The 18449-nt window shown below is 38.2% G+C and overlaps 1 protein-coding gene across 1 annotated transcript; it reads right to left on the reverse strand.

Annotated features, from left to right (window-relative positions):
- Positions 1–2071: 2071 nt before the first annotated feature.
- Positions 2072–17447, reverse strand: tmie (transmembrane inner ear). The gene is made up of 4 exons (XM_042497004.1): positions 17337–17447; positions 12694–12811; positions 10699–10848; positions 2072–2441 (listed from the first exon to the last, which is right to left on the reverse strand). Exons 1-4 carry the CDS (start codon positions 17445–17447, stop codon positions 2128–2130), a joined length of 693 nt encoding a protein of 230 aa, XP_042352938.1. The 3' UTR covers positions 2072–2127.
- Positions 17448–18449: the final 1002 nt, after the last annotated feature.

Below are 18449 nucleotides of genomic sequence, written 5' to 3' on the forward strand. Positions count from 1 at the left end.
TTCCAATAACAGCCACTGTGCAAGTAGACATTATGTTGTGTGAGATAGTTAAAAAAAAAAAAAAAAAGTGTCCGGTATTAAGACATGAAACGTGGAAAATTATATTTGAGCACTTTAATACCCTATAATACAGTATTTTTTTCTGATTGTATCATGTTAAATGATTGTGTTTTGGAATCAAGTGTACAATAAGGCCAATAATCATAGAGCTAATGTTGTAATGCATTGTTTTCAAATACCTCTCATGGAAGTATAAAGTGTGTCGTTGTCTTTTATTTATCTCGTGCTGAAATGTACTCAGTGAAGTCGGCATTGGTCTTAATGCTTTAGATGCAGTATGTGGGCAGTGTTTGCTCAGACACATCTCGCCTTCTCATCACTCGATACTGTTTTAGGCCCATTGTAGATATTAGTTTAAAATAGGAATATGTTTTCTGGTCTCTATGTTCATCGGTGAATTGTGAATAAGACAATAAATCTGTAATATTACTGTAATCTGATATGCTTGTAACTTTAATGATTCTGAAGGCAAATGCATTTTTGGAAAAGGTTTTGTTTATTTAAAATACATGCTGAACAAAAATTTCAGTGCAACACTTTTGGTTTTGCTCCCATTTTTCACAGATGTAAGTTAAAGATCTAAGACTTTGTATGCACTGAATAGATGCATTTGTATAGATATTTATCTCAAAATTTGGTTGCAAAATTTGTTGAAATCCATGTTAGTGAGCAGTGAGCACTTCTCCTTTTCCAAGATAATCCATCCACCTGACAGGTGTGGCATATCAACATACTGATTAAACAGCATCATTTCCATACAGGTGTGCCTTGGGCTTGTCACAATAAAATGTGCAGTTTGATCACACAACAAAATGCCAAGGATGTTGCAGGTTTTGAAGGTGCATGTTGTTGACAAGCTGACTATTCACCAGAGCTGTCACCCATGAACTGAATGTTCTCTTCATTACGTTTCTGTGAATTTGGCAGTACATCCAACCAGCCTCACAACCGCTGACCACATGTAACTACACCAGCTTAGGACCTCCACATCCAGCATCTTAACCCACAAGGTGGTCTGAGACCAGCCACCAGAACAGCTGATGTAATGACTGGTTTGCACAAACCATCAGAAACTGTCTCAGCGAAGTTCATCAGCATGCTCGCCAGAGTCAGCAGTTCGCCACTGTAACGGCTTGTGTGGTTGTGAAGCCCGTTCGATGTACGGCCAGATTCAGGGGGAAAAAAACTGAGATGTTCTACGGTGGTGAACATTAATTTTAGAGAGGCTTTTAATCATTTGAAACTTGGATTGACATCACTTGTATTGTGCTGAAAGCTAATTGGTTTGATTTATTTTGAAATATGGGGCAGATCCTTCAAATCTGAAGAAAATCTCTGCACACCTGAGTGTGTGACAGGTGTGTTGGAGAAAGGAACAATCTAAGGGCAAAGAAAAAACTCCCGTGCACCGTCCTGCTTACTCCTGGCTTATTTATTGAGTGAAAAACGACATTTTCGAAAATACGGGGGCAAAAAGGCAATGATCAACTTGCCAAGACATGTCTAAATTAGCAATTTTTTTTTAAATCCGGGAAAAATGTCTAAAACTAAACCGTATTTATAATTACAATAATTAGATATTTATTTTTTTAGGGACTTTTTCCCCATTTTCCCTTTATTTTTTTATTTATTTATTGGCTTATTTTAAGGTAAACTCATTTTTTGAACATTTTACTAATTTCTTCCTAATTTCTTTTTAAGCTGCTCTTTGCCTTTTTCCTGTTTTTCAAAGAGATCAACCCAATTTGACCATGTCTCTAAGGTTTGATGTTTAATCAGCATCTTAATATGCCACAGCTGTCAGGTTGATGGATTATTTTGGACAAGAAGAAGTGCTCACTAAAACAAGTTTTAACAAATTTGCGACCGCAATTTGAGACTCAGTATCAGGTGGTTGCTTAAAAAAAGTCTTTACTTAAACCTTTGTAAAATGGGACCAACAACAAAAGAGTTACATTTAAATTTTTGAGATAATACAAATGTCATTTTAGAAAAATAGTGTGCAAAATGCTCTCAGTGAAAAATATGAAATGGTATTTTTCAGTGTTCATCCACTGAGGGTTGAGTTCACTTTTGAGCTTTCTTGGCTCCCCCCTTCGCCCCTCCTTTGCCTCCTTTTTCTCCTTTGCCTCCTTTTTCTCCTTTTTCCCCTTTGTCTCCCTTTTCTCCAGATTTCTTCCCTTTCCCTTCACCCGCTTCCTTCTTAGATGCTCCCTTTTCACCTTTTTCACCCTTCTTGGATGATGCATCCTTTTCATCTCCTTTTCCTTCTTTGGCACCCTTTCCCTCTTTCTTGCCCTCCTTTGTCTTCTTCTCTCCTTTATCAGCATCCACTTTTCCGGAGACTGTTGACACCTCCTCTTTTTCGTCTGCTTTTGCAGCTGCAGGAAAACAAGAAAACAATCACTGAAGATTTCAGCATCAGGTATTATCTAAGTCCTGCCTGTAGAGCTAATTGGAAGGGAGAATATTATACAAAAGAATGTCGGGCTAAGTAGGTTGGATATAATGAAGGCACATCTGTTTCTATCTGTACTAATAAGCATGGTCTATTTATTCATTGAATGGGATTGTTTCACATACTGTCTGGGTGGGAAATGGAGAACAGAAGTTTACTGTCAGCTTTGTGTGAGTTTACAGAGAAAATAACAGACAAACTCCTCTACAATTTTGCATTTCGTAAAATAGTTTCCCACTACATTAATATTCTGAATGTAGCATATATGACTTTTAATAAACAAGATATGAGACTGACATAGATTTGCACAGCTAACACTTGAAATAAAAGCAATTAAATGCATTTCCCAAAAACAAAAAAATATATATCTTATGATATATAACTCCATAACTGACGCTACACTTCTTTCTGTAACACTGTAGCACCAGAATCTGTCAGATAAGGCTCGAAGTTGTGCATGCAAAGATAATGTCAAACATGTTGTCTGCATACTGGAGATAGCTGAGTTGAAGATTTTGGAGATAAAATCAAAGCTTTCCAATGCTATCTTTAGTTAGCAGAAAAACAAAAACTCAAAAGGCATTTTCAATTAATTTCTTTGGAAGATGTGAGCACACAGCTATTTTTTCTCTCAGGCATCAAATTCCACAGATCTCTTTTCCACATGAAAGATGCAACTCTAATATAAAGCTGACACAAAGCTAACCGCGTCCAACAAAACATGTAAAGGCCTTAAGCAAGAGTTAACAAAAGGATATACATAAACAAGACACATTGGTATGATTTTACACTTCATCAACTATTGTTTAAAAACTGTGAAAATTGCTCAAAGGAAAGACTTCAGTTGAGGCCAAACGCAGCTTCTTTTTTTCCAGTAGCAAAGCAGACATTTTCCCGGTGTTCTACAAATGCAGAGACACTGGATATTCAAACGAAGGCCAAGAAAACAAATGACAAACACACACTAAATGTCAAAAGTTGCCGGAGGGGGTCAGAGTAAACTTGGACTTATTTTGGTCCTGTGTTTCACTGTTTTGGGTGAATCCAGCTGACTTAAAATAACCAACCAACCATCAGAATGTTTGTGAATAGATTTCTTTGTATTTTGAGTGAAGTCTGAGACTGTCTTCCGCTTTTATCCTCATACATTTCTCCTCCATTCATCCATTCTTTATTCAGTCTTTTTCTTTTTCTTATTTCTTTATGTAACAGTCTGAGTTAGACAAAAATTGGAGAGTTGATGCATCTGTGCCATTATGAAAGCCTGGGTTGGTGATGGCTAAATGAAGAGCCGTAATTAAATATCAGAATTTGAAACCCAGACATGTTCCACATTGCTCCAATTTTGGTCAGACTTGGAGTGCTGGTGCCACGAACCCTGTTGTTTACATACTGTGTATGGTAGTGGACTAATTAAAGGTTACCATTGCCTTCTACAAAAGGGCATTGTGGCATTTCAAAGAAATCACAGTTCAATCTGACTGACAAATTGTAAATGTTATCTCAGAAGTTATGTTTCTGCTTGCAACAAATTGTTCCACTGAAATAATGCCAGTTTTATTAAAATTAGTTGGTAGCCCTTTATAATAACCATCATTATAAATGGTAAATTCATTGAACCTCAGTTCATAGTTATTTTACCATTAACATATAACAAAATTATATTTAATAATGTGCACCAACTATTCATAATGCAATAACTTATGTTATTTAACAGTTTATTGCTGCACACTATATTAAATTCAGGGTGTTCTCATGGACTGTTCATATGTAAAGCTACAAAAAGTATTGCGTGAATAATTTTTAAATAACCCAAGTAATCATGAGCAAGTAATTTGTGAATAATCCATTTAATCTGGAAAGCTGCAATCATGTGACCAATGTGCTAATGTAAGTAAAGAAGGAAGTTGGATGAAGTTTATTTATGCTCACTGTTAGATATGGAGATGGTGATAGTCTGTTTTCGCATTCATTTTGTCCTTGTTTGTGCACATTTTCTGAAACCCAATGGATTCGGACAAAACTTAGCAGTACCAGCGGAAATCGTGGAGGTAACTGTAAGGTAGTTCAAGAGATGACCATAAGAGAATAATGGTGGAACAGAACGAATCAGTGGGCCTGTATTAAAATATATAGTACAACTGGTGAAAAGAATTCTCTGTCCACATATAGGGATGTATATAACGGCTGCACAGATCCCCACCATCTACAGCACGGCTTCTGTTTAAATGTACTGTGTATGTATTATTACAACCTCCTCCAATGTTTCCTCTTTTGTTGTTGTCAGAAATGTTTATCTCCACCCTTTAGTGCCATATATTAACTGTTTTTGTGCCATCTGAAAGGGCACACAGATGTATGAGGGCAGTAAGATTTACAATGTTTGAAACAGATATATCCATTTTTGTACATAGAGAGAGCATAAATAAGCCACAAGTTGGGGTGGTTGATGGGTCAAGCAACACAGGACTCCCTCCGGGATATATAGGGTGAGAGTTCAGGGGACAACTTTAATAATTGGCCATGGCAGTTTTCCGTTACCAAAATTTAGGCTAACTTTGGAGCATTATTTAGCCCTCTTCCCAACAAGCTATGATGACATGGTTGATACCAATGGATGCCTTAGGTTGTCTCATTTCACAAAATACCACTACCTTTGTGCTTGCACAAAGCCAGAGATGACATGATCTGCCCTGATCTCCTTCTTGGGGTCATGTTTTTCCTTTGTTTGTTCTATTTTTCACTCAGGTTTACTGTTTTAAAAGGTACAAGGTTCAAGGTAGATTTAATAGTTCGCCCTGAAATCCTGCTGCATCTTTTGGAGTCAAAGGAGGCGTTTATGTGTCTCACAGCCTGGGGAAAGAAGCTGGTCTGTAGTCTTTTGGTACAGCAGCAGATACCTCTGTATCTTTTCCCAGATGGCAGCAGGGTGAACAGACAGAAGGTGGGTGCTGTCTTTCAGTAACCTTTGGGTTCTGTTTCTGGTTTTATTTTGTTACTCACATCTCTCTTTTCAGATCACTTCACTCCTGCTCTTGTTTTTCCCCTGCATTTGACTGCGTGCCCTGCTCTGATTAGTGTCACCTGTCCCTCACTAGCCCTGCAGTCTACTCACCTGTTCTCACTTCCCTAATCAGTTTCTCCCTACATATACCTGCCCAGTTCCTTTGTTCTTTGTCACTTTGTCTTGATTTCTGGTTTGGAGTTCAGTTGCCTCCTTTCCTGTGCCTGCCTGATTTGGACTGTAGCTCATTTTTAACTAAGTCTTTAAATGTGTCCAGCTGCTTCTTTTGTTGTCTGCATTTGGGTCCAAGTCTGCTACCTGCTTTTCAAGACCTTGACAAAAAACTGTAGCAATAGAGACCAAAATGTTTTTTTTTTTTTTTTTTCCCAGGCTGGAAACAAGTTTATTTCTGCTATTAAGCTGGGCACTTTAACAAGGGTGTCTATGGGGATTGATTCTCATCTGTAGCCAGCCTGCAAGTTCAAAGAACTGCAGTTTTTGGTACTTCCATGTTTTGCCTTCCTTTTACAGCTCTGGAGGTTACGCAGCGCAGCCTATTAAAGACAGTAATATCAGCCTCCAATTATTTTGGCCTGGACGGGCAGCAATTGTGCCCGCCTGGGGACACCACTTAGCAGACATTAATTTACATGGGAAAGTCCTGCACTGGAGCTTTTAATATTGGTCTGTAAACACTATAAGGATAGCTATTATGAAATTACAACTGTGTATATCTATATCTATCTCACTCTGTGGGGCATCTCGCTCTATCTATAAATATTTGGTTGGCCAACACAACGTGGCATTGTTTATATATGTCTCTGTTAAGCATCTTTGAGTACTGTGAAAAGTGCTCTATAAATAAAATGTATTATTATTATACGCACTGTACAGCATTCATTTATTTTTTTAATGTTTTAATGATTTAAGAAGATAATAATAATAATCATCATTTTTATACATCATCATTCATGCATAAAATGCAACACCAAGTGCTGAACATGAAAGAGAACAAAAACATTTGTGATAGAAAAGAATATGATTTTTTTTTAACGTAATAGAATAAAATAACTTGTTATAATCATCTGTTGCAACTTTATAATGTTTCTTGGCTTACAAAACAATCATCAACCATTTACACATACATAATTTAGGGTGCAAAATTTTAATGTGTAGAAAAACAAAGTAACATAAATAATAGCAATACTAATTAGTAAATTTACTATAATTTCATTGTTTAACATTTAGTTTGTTAACTTTTAACTAAAGTTGAACTAACTGTCAATTTACCATTAGCCTAATGATGGTTATTAAAAAGTGTTGCTTACAAAGATTTCCTCCTGAGGAACAAAGCAGGACTTGTAACCAGTCCAAATTCCTTTTTGCAAGTCCGTCACTCATCAGTCGGCATGCTGTGAACCTCAGATGACCTTTTTCTCACTGCCTTTTCAGAGCTGTAGTGATGTGTGAGAAATGTGTTTGAGCTGTTAACAATAACAACAGCCGCAACTGTTTGGGGACATTAAAAACTTCCCCCATTTACGGCTGCTTAAAATTTTGGGCTTTGTACTGAAGAAGCAGGAGATTTGGGGAGAGTTAAAGTCAGATAAGTGTAGGTGGGAAATGGGAGGGACTGATTCACAGTTCCGTCCTTTTGTCTTTCTATTTTATCTAATATTATATATTTTGGCATGAGTGCTTGTGAAGGGGTGCTTGAGAAGGATGATAGTGTCTAAGCCTGTGTTCATGGCTTCTCTTTCTTTTAAGTGTGTTGCAACAGATATTGACTGTGAAAGGCTTTCGTTTTTTTCAGATTTTGTCCCAGATGCTTTTAACAGCGTGGCAAGAATGTGTAAATGGAGGCGCAGAAGCTTTCTTAATGGAAAATGTTAGACACATGTCATAAAAATAACGATATTTTTCCCCAAAGAGGTAAACAGATTTCCCCAGCTACTGCACAAAAAATGTATTCATGTACGCATCTCAAAGATAAGAGTGAGCATTTCTTGATCCTCATTTGTAACATTTAATTAACAAATATAACTAAGTTATATTTTGTGTTGTTCTTACTGACTGCTCTGGATTTCCTAAGTGTAGCTTTGCATAATCAAACCCTCATTTAAAAATTGCAGTTGGGAAAAGAAGCTTTTGCATATTTGCTGTACATTCATATTGCCCTGCTCCTTAGTTCATCCAAAAGCAAACACAGCATGGTAAGTTTGGAGTTCATGGTTGAGAGCAGCAAATAAACATGTTCATCCTTATTCTGTATAATAGGAGTCGCAGTCAGCCCCCTTTAGCTGCTCTCCCAGAGCCACATAGATGATTAGTTATACAGTCATGAAAGAGGATTAACTCCAATGCTTATGAGATCTCTAGACTATAATAGAGATTGAAGATATATAGATGTTCTCCTAGAGTAAGTTTATCATGTGACCCCACTCTAATGCAGATCTTATTTGACACAGGTCATGCAAGAAAAACTTATTGACAGCTCAGTGCTTTCTCTTACACAAGAACCAATGATTGTGCACATGAATGCATAGTATATCATCACGAGAAACAAGACAAGACAGATTGTCAGTCCCTATTTGTCACATTTCTTAACCTAAGAGGGCCACAGCTAAGCGGCTGAGATGGCTTACACACGAGGCAACACACCAAATTTCTCTGTAAGAGAGGGGAAGTAAATATTTAATTGCAGATAAGACCAGTGTTGTTGACATCAATGATCATATTCAATTTACACTAACAGGAAATTGTGTGAATGACTCACTTTATTTAAAGCTAACCATAGGAAATGGAACAGGCAGGTATAGGGAAACAAACACTGAGCACAACGAACATGCTGCACGCATTAGCATTTTCAGTAAGAACAATATGCTGTCTCATAATTTCCTGAAAGTTATTAATTTAGACCGAATCACTGTGACATTGTGCTAACAAAATGGAAAGACAACTGGCAGTTAATTTCAATTGATATGAATGAAATGAAATCAGTCTTGTTTATTTCAGTCATTGTTTTCAGCAGTAGCTGTAGCATATAAAGACATGTCATTATAAACAGCAGTCTTACCTGTCTGATATTTTGGCTGTGCTTATTTTATGTAATGTGTTGCTTTGTGTCTTTGAAAAAAAAAAAAAAAAAAAAAAAAGCAAATCTACCAGCACTAAACCTAAGCAAGTAGTACTGCTTTGGGAGGCCGCTGCATATTTTAGCCACATAAAGAGACCAACCTAAGAAAAAATCAATCAATCAGTTTCACCATAGAGTATATTTGGAATATTTTCACTGCTTTGCCTAATGGATTAAATGATCGAAGCAGCAGTTGACAACTCCCATATTCTGTAAAGTATAATTACTGTTTTTGTCAATTGAGTCTTGAGATAACTCCTTTAGTTTTGTATCGGAAAGGGTTGTCTAACAGTAAAGTAAAACGGTGAAAATACTCTAATCAGACACTTAAAATGATTTTGTCTTTAGGTTGTGATGATCAAAACATTCCACTAGGGGCGCCTGCATATTTGTACTGCAGTGTTTGATGTTGTGTTGCAGGTGCTGAATGGAGGGTCGCAGTGCTCTGGCCATAGAAACCTCCCTCCTTTTGCAATTGATCCTTCTTCCTCGCAGGCTGCTGTTAATGTGGCCATTTCCACACACCAGTACATGCATATATGACTGATTACTGACTTACATGTTCAATCTCTCATTTTGTTTTGATTGTTTTGCAAATAAATATGTTTTTACCCTTTCTAAACTCCCATCTGGTGTCTTATCTTTGTTGCAGCCTGTGAGAGGGATTTTAACAAAGTGAGCATATTTTTAGATGACTAAAATCTAACCAAATGAAGCAGCATTTGCTCCATGCCATTTCACTTTATGTAGATGACACTGAGGTTTGCTACCCAGTAGTCACGGTGATTCAGTGCCACACTCTTGAAATTTCCATGCAAATATGTGCAAAGAAAAACATTTGCATTATATTAAAAACATCTTAAGAAAGAGGAGAACCTCAAAAATACAAAATACAAACTAGAAAAGCCCTAAAGTAATCAAATTTGCAAAAGCATCACAATCTGTATTTAGTAGCCACAGTAAAAGTCTTATTTGCTACTGTGCATAGTCAGTGCTACACTACAACTCCACCACAAAGCAACATCTAGACAGTTCAAAATGTGCTCTATTTTCTGGATATAGATTTCAAAAATGATGTGGTAAGCAGTTAAAATAGAGTTGCATTTTTATTTAATTTCTCTTGCAGCAATAGTATTAAGGTAGAACAGATAGAGGATGTTGCTTGAAGAGGACTTTCAGAGTGGCTACCAGTGCATTCACTGTGCACTATAAAGTCACTTAATCAAAAGGAGAGTCTGACAGAAGATAAGAGAGGAGGAAAAGGAGGAAAAAAATCAGCCGGTCTCTGGCAAGGTGAGGGAGCTGGGTTGCTCCTCTGTGACCCTAACTACTGAGAGTTGGCTGCTGTTAGCACTTTGAGTTTGGACCTGCTCAGAGACTGTCTGAACTGCAGAGGCATCTGGGGCAGCTGGAGGAAAAGCAGTGAGGAAGAGAGGAAGAGAAGAGGAAATTTAGTAACAGAGCAGAAAGAATGAAACAACTGGAGCTGTTTTGTGAGATGAAAAGAGACAGTAAGAATTTAAGAAATTAAAACTGTCCTAGAAAAGATGTTATGTAAAAAGACAGCTGTCCTCTTAGCCTTAATCACAATTTGGGACTACAACAGCAAAGAGTCTTTGACTGTTAAATCCTGTAGATCTGAAAGAATAAATTCTAGTATTAAAACACTTTTGTGCCCACAGAGCGAGACTTAAATCCAAACTGAAGCTCTCCACCCACAGAGAACTCCATTCATCAAAGTTATTTCTCCTGTTTTTCAGATCTCTTTGTCATGTGCTTTTGTGTAACTCAATCACAGATTAGTCTGTGTAGTTCATTGATGTCACAGGACTTCGATGTACGACACAGTTTTCTAACCTATGTCTATCACTTCAAGCCACCAGCATTCCTGTGCAACTTCAAACATCATTCAAACAAATGGTGCTGCAAGAGAAACAAAGCCGAACCATTCGAGGGACTAGCCACAGTCAAACTTAATATGACTACTTAATCCACTATAATCATATTAATATTGTAAAGATATTAGATAGATGTACTTACATCCTGGGATCTCAGTGAGCTCATTCAGAGGTGGCACTGTCTCTAATGTGTTGGCGTATTTCTTGGCGGCCTGTCTTTGTGCGTGCCGTGCCTCGATTTCCTTTTTGGTTCTCGGAATTCGACATTTAAAAATACAACACAGAGTGATAACTGAAAGAGGGGGAAAAAGGGACATGATTAGTGTATATAAATAGTTGCATATATGTTAATAATTGCACATTGTATAACCTTCACATTCAGGATCAGGACCCAAAGTCAGGCCCAGTTTATTTAGAGTCTTCTGTGGATGATGTTTTTCTACAGGCAGACGCAGAACGTAGTATTGCTTTAGTTCCCTCGACAAAAAGCCCATGGGATTTTCCATCTGATTTTGAATTATTGCAGAAAATTATCTGTTTGACAAACATTTACAAGACTTACATGTTTTGTTCAGTAAGATAATATTCACAAATGAACACCACTTTTATGATTTTTTTTAAGCTTAAACGCAACTGTCAGAACCAAAAAGCAAACAAAAGGCACTGAGTGACCTACACTACAGTGGCATGACTGACTGACTGTTGCCACCACAACAAGGCTGTAAAGCCATGTACTGTGTGATGATAGGCTACTCCACTCTCAATTATCCCCTTGTTAGCAACTGCCACCTTTAAGACACACAGAAGGTTCAGAATTTTGGAGTGAGTATTTACTGACTGTAGAACAAAAAAAGTTAAAGCTTGTGTTAACCTCAGAACTCATTTCAGGCATCTAAACAAAAACCCATTCAAAAAACACATCAACTTTGAGACAAGGAAACAGGAAATGCTAAAATGCTTAATCATTTCTAAGTTTTAAGACTCCTTCCTCGAACAATCTATACTATAAGTAAATGTTAGCTTGCTGACATGCTAATTGTATCACAAAGATAGTTAAAATGGTAAATATTGTGAACATCAAGGGTATTGTTGTTGAGAGCATGTTAGCATGCTGATGTTAGCATTTAGCTCAAAGCAACACTGTGCCTTGACACACACAGCTGCTAGCATGGCTGTAGTCTCTGATGCCTGGTTCACACTGAATGGAAGTACCATAGAGTCTGCAGATAATTTGTGAAGCGCTGCCAACTGCTGTTTTCTTCTAGTGTTAACCTCGTTACATGGGATACCCCATGGCCCCAAGCTCTGTTGATGGCTTGTGATCAATAGTTTCAGTGTCTGGTCTATTTTTCTGTGAGCAGCGATCAAATCTGGCAAGAAAACACACCGATAATCTATTAAGTATGATATAAAGGATATGATATAAATGATAAGACTTAGAAATGATAGAATATGCATCTTTAATTATTCCACAGTTGGGTCTAAACAGAGAGTGAGAGACAAGTACTCACAAACAAGTAGGCAGTGACAGAGCTGTACATGTGATTAGAAATGGGCATAGGAGCAGAATCATTGCTGACTGGCACGGAGAAATGCACAGGCGACTGCTTGTGCCACAACTGACACACTGGGGCACTTCCACATCCAGTGTGAACATGGCATTAGTCTTGTTAAAAATTCAGTTTTAATTCCTTTGATCTAAAAAAAACAAAATTGTCAGCATTTCTAGATATTACTAGAAACCACTGAGAAGATATGTGCTTCCCTCGTTTAGAGAAACTGATCATTTAAAAAAAAAAAGACTATAGGACAAAAATCCAACTCAACTCTTACTCAATTTTGTAACAAATCAGAAAGTGTCTGGTATGCATTTTGTACCAAGTGAGAGATTCTCTTAGCTTGTTCTGCAGTTGCTGCTATTACTTGTGTGACTCACTGCTTGAACCAAAATAGTGATCCCTGCCTTCCCTGACATAATATTAATCAATATTATGTTATTATATATTTATTGATGGTCATACTATGGATACATAATTGCATGCATTGACATCTCTGGCCTGTAGGCTTATCTCAAAATTGCAGTCTGTTACAAGAATAGTTTGTGGAGGTGTCAGCAAAGTGATTGAGCTGTACTGACCAACTGCTAAAACAAACACAGAAAAGATGGCGATGACCTGCCATAACCGCAGCCCCCAGAAAACAACAGTCTCTGAGTTGACAGGGTCCGGCTTCTTCGGGGGATCTGTGGGCAAAAGCTTTGGAAACAAAGACAAAAGTTTTATTTATTTATATTTTTTTTAAGTATCTGCATGCCACCAATAAACCTACACAGACATGTTTTTACAGCAGAGAGGAAACCTCAGGCTTCACATGCTCTCTTTATCATCTTCAGAAAATGTGGTGTGGCAATGATTAATTGATTTGTCTGTGAACTCTGTTTATATCTAATATACATGGTAGAGTTATACATTAAAAAATGTCAGGATAAAAGAAGAGTTTGAAGTCATGTAAAGGTCACTGATTGTCACTGTTACCAGTTATCACTAGTTACGGCCAGTAATTTCGGTCTGTGCACAATCTGTGCGCAAGCATGCATCCAACTACCTCACTTTGAATCCTGTATTCTGTGAAGGTCAGTCCCATGATTCTCTATCTAATTATTTAAATTAGTGACATTTAACTGAACTGACTTCTGAACAGAAATAGAAAACCAAAGAAATGACTCGAAGGGAAAGTATCTTTTTCAAGGCGTTTGGCAAAATGTTGAAAAACAAAATGGGCTAAAGAAAAAACACCCACATCACCTGTGGCTCTGTCACCACCTGATCTCCATTGACACAAACAAGCACTGAGGTCTACAGACAAGACCAACATGAAACCATGCAGACAAAGAATTCTGGTTTCCACACTTTTCCTTCATTATCTCTGAACAATCCCAGTGGTCTTAGATGCCCAAATTCTCTGCTGCACAAAACTATATATTATTTTGTCATTGCAAAACACATTTCTTCAGAGCTGAGGATTGGGGATCAATAAGAATAAAACTGTGTAAGTTTTAGAGTAGATCGATGGCTTGGATCACTGCTTTGCCAGACCCAGCGAGGCATTCGAAGCATCAGTTCCCTGAGAGAATCATTGTGAGGAATTCTCCCGGTGGACTGTATATCGATCACTTGATTAGATGATACAAGGTTGTTTTGGAAACTCTATACTTTAGTCCATAAACCAACATGATGGATCAGATAATGGACACTTATTACATTTGCTGCTTTTGCTGATAAGACCATTTTATGGTGAAATTGAAAAAATGTTCTAAAAATAAACTGAGGCGGTGATAAACACAACAGGACTGAGGCTCTGCAGAGGATATTTTTCTTTTACTTCCAGTCAAAGCCACGGGTGGCCGGGGAATGGCGTGCTCCCGTGGTACAATTGCTGACATTATTGGAGGTAAATATTGATGTCTTTAAGATACTGTTGCATCCATATATTGAGCTAGCGCAAATGTAGTAGTGGTGGTATCCTATGAAATTAGACGGCCTAAGGCATCCATTGATGCTAAAGATACTGGCATAACTTGTCTGGATAGGAGCTCAATAATGACCCAAAGATAAGCTAAACTAGGGAATAACAAGTATGACCATTTTTAACGGGATCCCTTGATGTCTACACTTAAGATGCTGGAATAAAAATGGGATCTATGGGTACCTGCAAGTTCCTCTAGAACTTGAGTAGGCTTGTTCCCAGTAAATGTTTTCTTCCTTCAAATTAATGCTGTATATCTGTCTTTTTAACCCTTTGAAACCTGAGGAAATTAGCTTGATTGCTTTCAAAAACATGGGAAGAAGGGAACAGGTAATTAAAGATGAACTGACCCAAAAAAATGCAAGAAATTAAAGAAAAGTACAAGAAAAGAGTGAGACTCTCCTCAGCACCAGGACAGAATAACCTGTTGTTTTTGCTGTGTGTCAGATCTGATAGGCTTTATCAGCGAGCCAACATGCGATATGTGACGGTACAAGCTGTCTTCAGGGCCTCTACAATGTGTATGTGTGTGTGTGCGTGTGTGTGCGTGCGTGTGCGTGCGTGCGTGTGTGTGTGTGTGTGTGTGTGTGTGTATGTGTGTGCGTGTGTGTGTGTATGTACTGAGGACTCGAGAAGGGCTGTGAACTTGAACAAAGAAAAAAGATCTGAAAAAGTCTACAATCTTGTTTTTGCAACTCCCACAGAAGGATTAGCCTTGATGGGGATATTTAGCAGGCTGCTCTAAAATAATAACGATTTTTGCTCAAGAGTGATTATATAAGGCTAAGTCCTTTCCTCTGGGGCATTCATGGGGCAGGATTAGTGGCTGTAAGCCTCAAGTTTTCTTTTGGTGGAACAAACAACACAACAACATTGTCCTCAAGTTACCTCATCGTTATATACCCACATTTATTACATATTTTTGTTTGTTGGATCGTTGATTGGATAGTTTGATCATTACATATTCAGTGGCATATTTGGATATTCTTCCTCGAGTAAGTTTTTTTTTTTTTTTAAGAGTACTTAGGTATTGATCAGGGTAGATTAGGAGAATGGAATGAAGGATTACCGTCTAAATGTAGGAATATGAGCGTTGGGAAACAGGTTTACTTTTTTCACAGGTATTGGCAAAGGGCCAGTTACAATTACAAACTTGCAAAAGGATATCCTGCAAAAAATGCAATTGTTTTCCATGCCTCCAGTATTAAGATTCTGATTTCCTACGTTTAAGTTTTAAAAGTGCGCCACAAAAGAGTGACATTAATGTCACTCAAGCCTTCACTGTTTGTTACCTGCAAATGCTTTCCTTCAGTGTAAACCATCAACTGTATATAAAGATGGACAACAACTTCAAAAAAGAAGCCAAAACGTCTCCAACCACACTATAGTGGTTGGCTGCAGTATAGGTCATAAACCCTGCCCTCTCCATATTAGCAGATGGAGCATGCATAGACCAAATTATGAGATCAAAGTACATGTCAAATAAAGGGGTGGATAATTGATCTGTTGATCCATTCAGAGCTGATCAGATCAGGTTGATGGATGACAGGAAAAGCTGCAGTGAGTGAATGCAAACTTTAAGACCCGAAAGAATGAAAGATTCAGTTTCACTTTCAATGCATCTGACGTTCTGCTTCCCCCATCTGTGCCCAGAGTATTCACTGTCAGTCACACTCCATCAGTGTGGTGCAATCAATAGTTATAGAATACATATATTTCAACAGCACGCCTGAATGTTCCAGCTCCAAAAATAAAATATCTATTTGTGGTGGTAGATCTTTTAATCATGCTGGCCCACCACGAATGAATGAATGACTGATTTATATATACTTCATTTATTATATATACTAAATAAAATATTTTTAGGTAGTTCTTATCACCATGATGTATGTTTAAATGTTTGTTTTTCTGATAGGTCCAGTTTTAATTTGTTATTTGATATTCAAAATGGGGTTTTACTTCATGACCAACAGTGTGCGAATTAAACCCACAATCAAGGGCGCTACTAGGTATTGGTCAGATGGGTGTATGGGTGGAAACTCGTTAACTCAGAGATCACTACTGCACAGACTCGGGCTCCAAATTACGTCAACAGCTAAGGACGACTGTGGCCATAACCAAGATATTTTGGCTTCATTTTTGTATGGTGTGAGTAAGTGGAGACACATGCCTCTTTATATACAGTTTATAGCAGGGATACTCAACTTGCTTTGCCCAGGGGCCCTTTTTGCAAAATGGCACAAAGCCAGGGGTCATTATGTAAACAAACATTAAAAATTAATATATAAATAATTAGCCTGGGTCTCTGTTGGGGGAACCTCCACAGCCACTTAGTTTTTTTAAACAATCTCTATACAAAAAAGGGCCAGATCTGGCCAATGAGCTGCAAGTTGAGTATCACTGGTGTATGGTAGAAACAAACATATCTATTTAATTAGCATCTTCAGCTACAAACTCAAGCTTCCATTTACACTTCCTGAAAGCTGTGAATGCCTCATATGGACAGCCAGAGGGAGGCTGTTTTGAGAAGTTTTGTGTGCTTTCACTGACCTTTTATAGTAAGTTATATGTTATATTTGTATTAACATTAATAAATATAAACACTATAATCTTTTTGCCTTCTTAAAATTGTATACATTGATGTAATCTATTGGATTATTCAAATTCATAATCCATGTTCAAAGTTGAATTTATTGACATGTCACAGCTAGTTTGTTTCTAAGATGTTTATAATATAAAAATAAAACTGATCATTCATTTTAATAAAAAATAATGTACTTTGTTTGTTTGTGGTATTAAATATATAATTAAATATTTTGACATTTTAATCATGCTACTACACATTGTACTACACAGAAGTAAATTGCCTGTTTTCAAGCAGGAATATTTTATTACAGAACGTAATGGATTTTAGCTGACCATTGCAGTAATCATATTGTCTGTAATGTAACCCTCTTCTCTTTAGCCCCAAAACACAAAAATAACTTGTCACACTAGGACTCATCATATTCATCCTCCTGTTTGTACCAGCATAAAAAACATGTGGCTTAACTATTCATGTAAGACCACAAATTGTATCAGGTTTCCACAAAACATTCCCCGAATCTTTATCCAGTAACGTAAACAACAACTCTGACGACCAAACAAGAATCACACAAAGCTACCTTTTAAATGGCAGAACACCTGCACCCGTTACAGAGAAAAGCTCTGAGAGGAACCTGTGGAGGACATGGTGTGTGTGTATCAGGCTCTTACCTCAGGATCCGGGATCTGGGAGGACACGGAGGACAAACACTGAGACAGCAGCACAGCTCCCCAGCCCCGCAGCAGGAGCTGAGGTGGACATACAGGCTGATCCCCAACCATTCTCTCCCCCTCTTTCACCCTGCAGCCACCCTGCCCCCTCTTCCTCTGCCTCTTCCTCTCTTCTTCTCTCTCTCTGTCTGCCTGCTTGCCTGCACTGGCGCCGTATAGAGGACAGGACCACAATGGCCCTGGGTGATTTATGGTGACTACTGGTGCTGACGGCCTCCTCTCATCCACAGTTTTCTGCTGCTCTGCTCCTCTATCTCTTGCCTTTCTCCCACCACACCGCAGAAACACCACAGACACACGGGCAGTCACCACTGCAGCCAGCTCCAAACTGCTCGACTACAATGGAGGGAGCCAAGCTTGCAGTTAGGGTACATTAATTAATTAATAGACCTGGTGTGGTTTACAGCCAGCTCATCCTGCTGGGGACAGGCAGTTAGCTCAGTGTGGGGGGAGGGGCAGTACAGTTAACCATGAGACTGGCCTGTGCAGGACAGTGAAGCAAATGGCTGTGAGCGTCATCATGTTTACTGCTCCTGAATCTGGAGTGTAAACATGCTCGCAGCCTCGTTGCTTCAGTGTGGCAGAATGTGAAGAACTAAGATGCTGCAGATTCCAGTGTTTTCAACGCACCCGCCTGAAGAAAGAGCAACATAGTTGGAGTCCAATGGCTTTGGCTGCAGTCATTTGTGCTCGCCTCAGTTATAAAATTTATGTATTTTCAAGTCATATACAACAATAAGAAAAGAGCATTTGATATTCTTAAGTACATCTTTAAAAAAGGGCCACTTTAGTCTGCTGAATAGTAAAACTGTATTTTAATTAGGGCTTAGACAATGCAGCCCCTCTAACAAATTCCTACAGTTTGTAGTTGCACATGCTTTCATGGCCCAGACACACAAAAATGACATCAAAGAACTGGTGCTGAAGAAAGACTGTGTCACCATGTCTCACCTTGCCTGTGACCTGGACAAAAAATTACACATGAACTCACCTCAAAGACTATTACCAATGGCCAACAAGCCCGTATGTTCTACACCAGCATGAGAGGAAACA

This window comes from Plectropomus leopardus, chromosome 12, assembly GCF_008729295.1.
Source record: "Plectropomus leopardus isolate mb chromosome 12, YSFRI_Pleo_2.0, whole genome shotgun sequence".
Classification (NCBI taxonomy): Eukaryota; Metazoa; Chordata; class Actinopteri; order Perciformes; family Serranidae; genus Plectropomus; species Plectropomus leopardus.

Excerpts from the sequence above, each read along its gene's own strand:
- tmie (XM_042497004.1), bottom strand. The coding sequence starts at position 17,447 with ATGGTTGGGGATCAGCCTGTATGTCCACCTCAGCTCCTGCTGCGGGGC. Across the intron at positions 12,812-17,336 it reads CCCAGATCCCGGATCCTGAG|CTTTTGCCCACAGATCCCCC; the intron begins GTAAGAGCCTGA and ends TTGTTTCCAAAG. Across the intron at positions 10,849-12,693 it reads TGTGTTTGTTTTAGCAGTTG|TTATCACTCTGTGTTGTATT; the intron begins GTCAGTACAGCT and ends CCCCTCTTTCAG.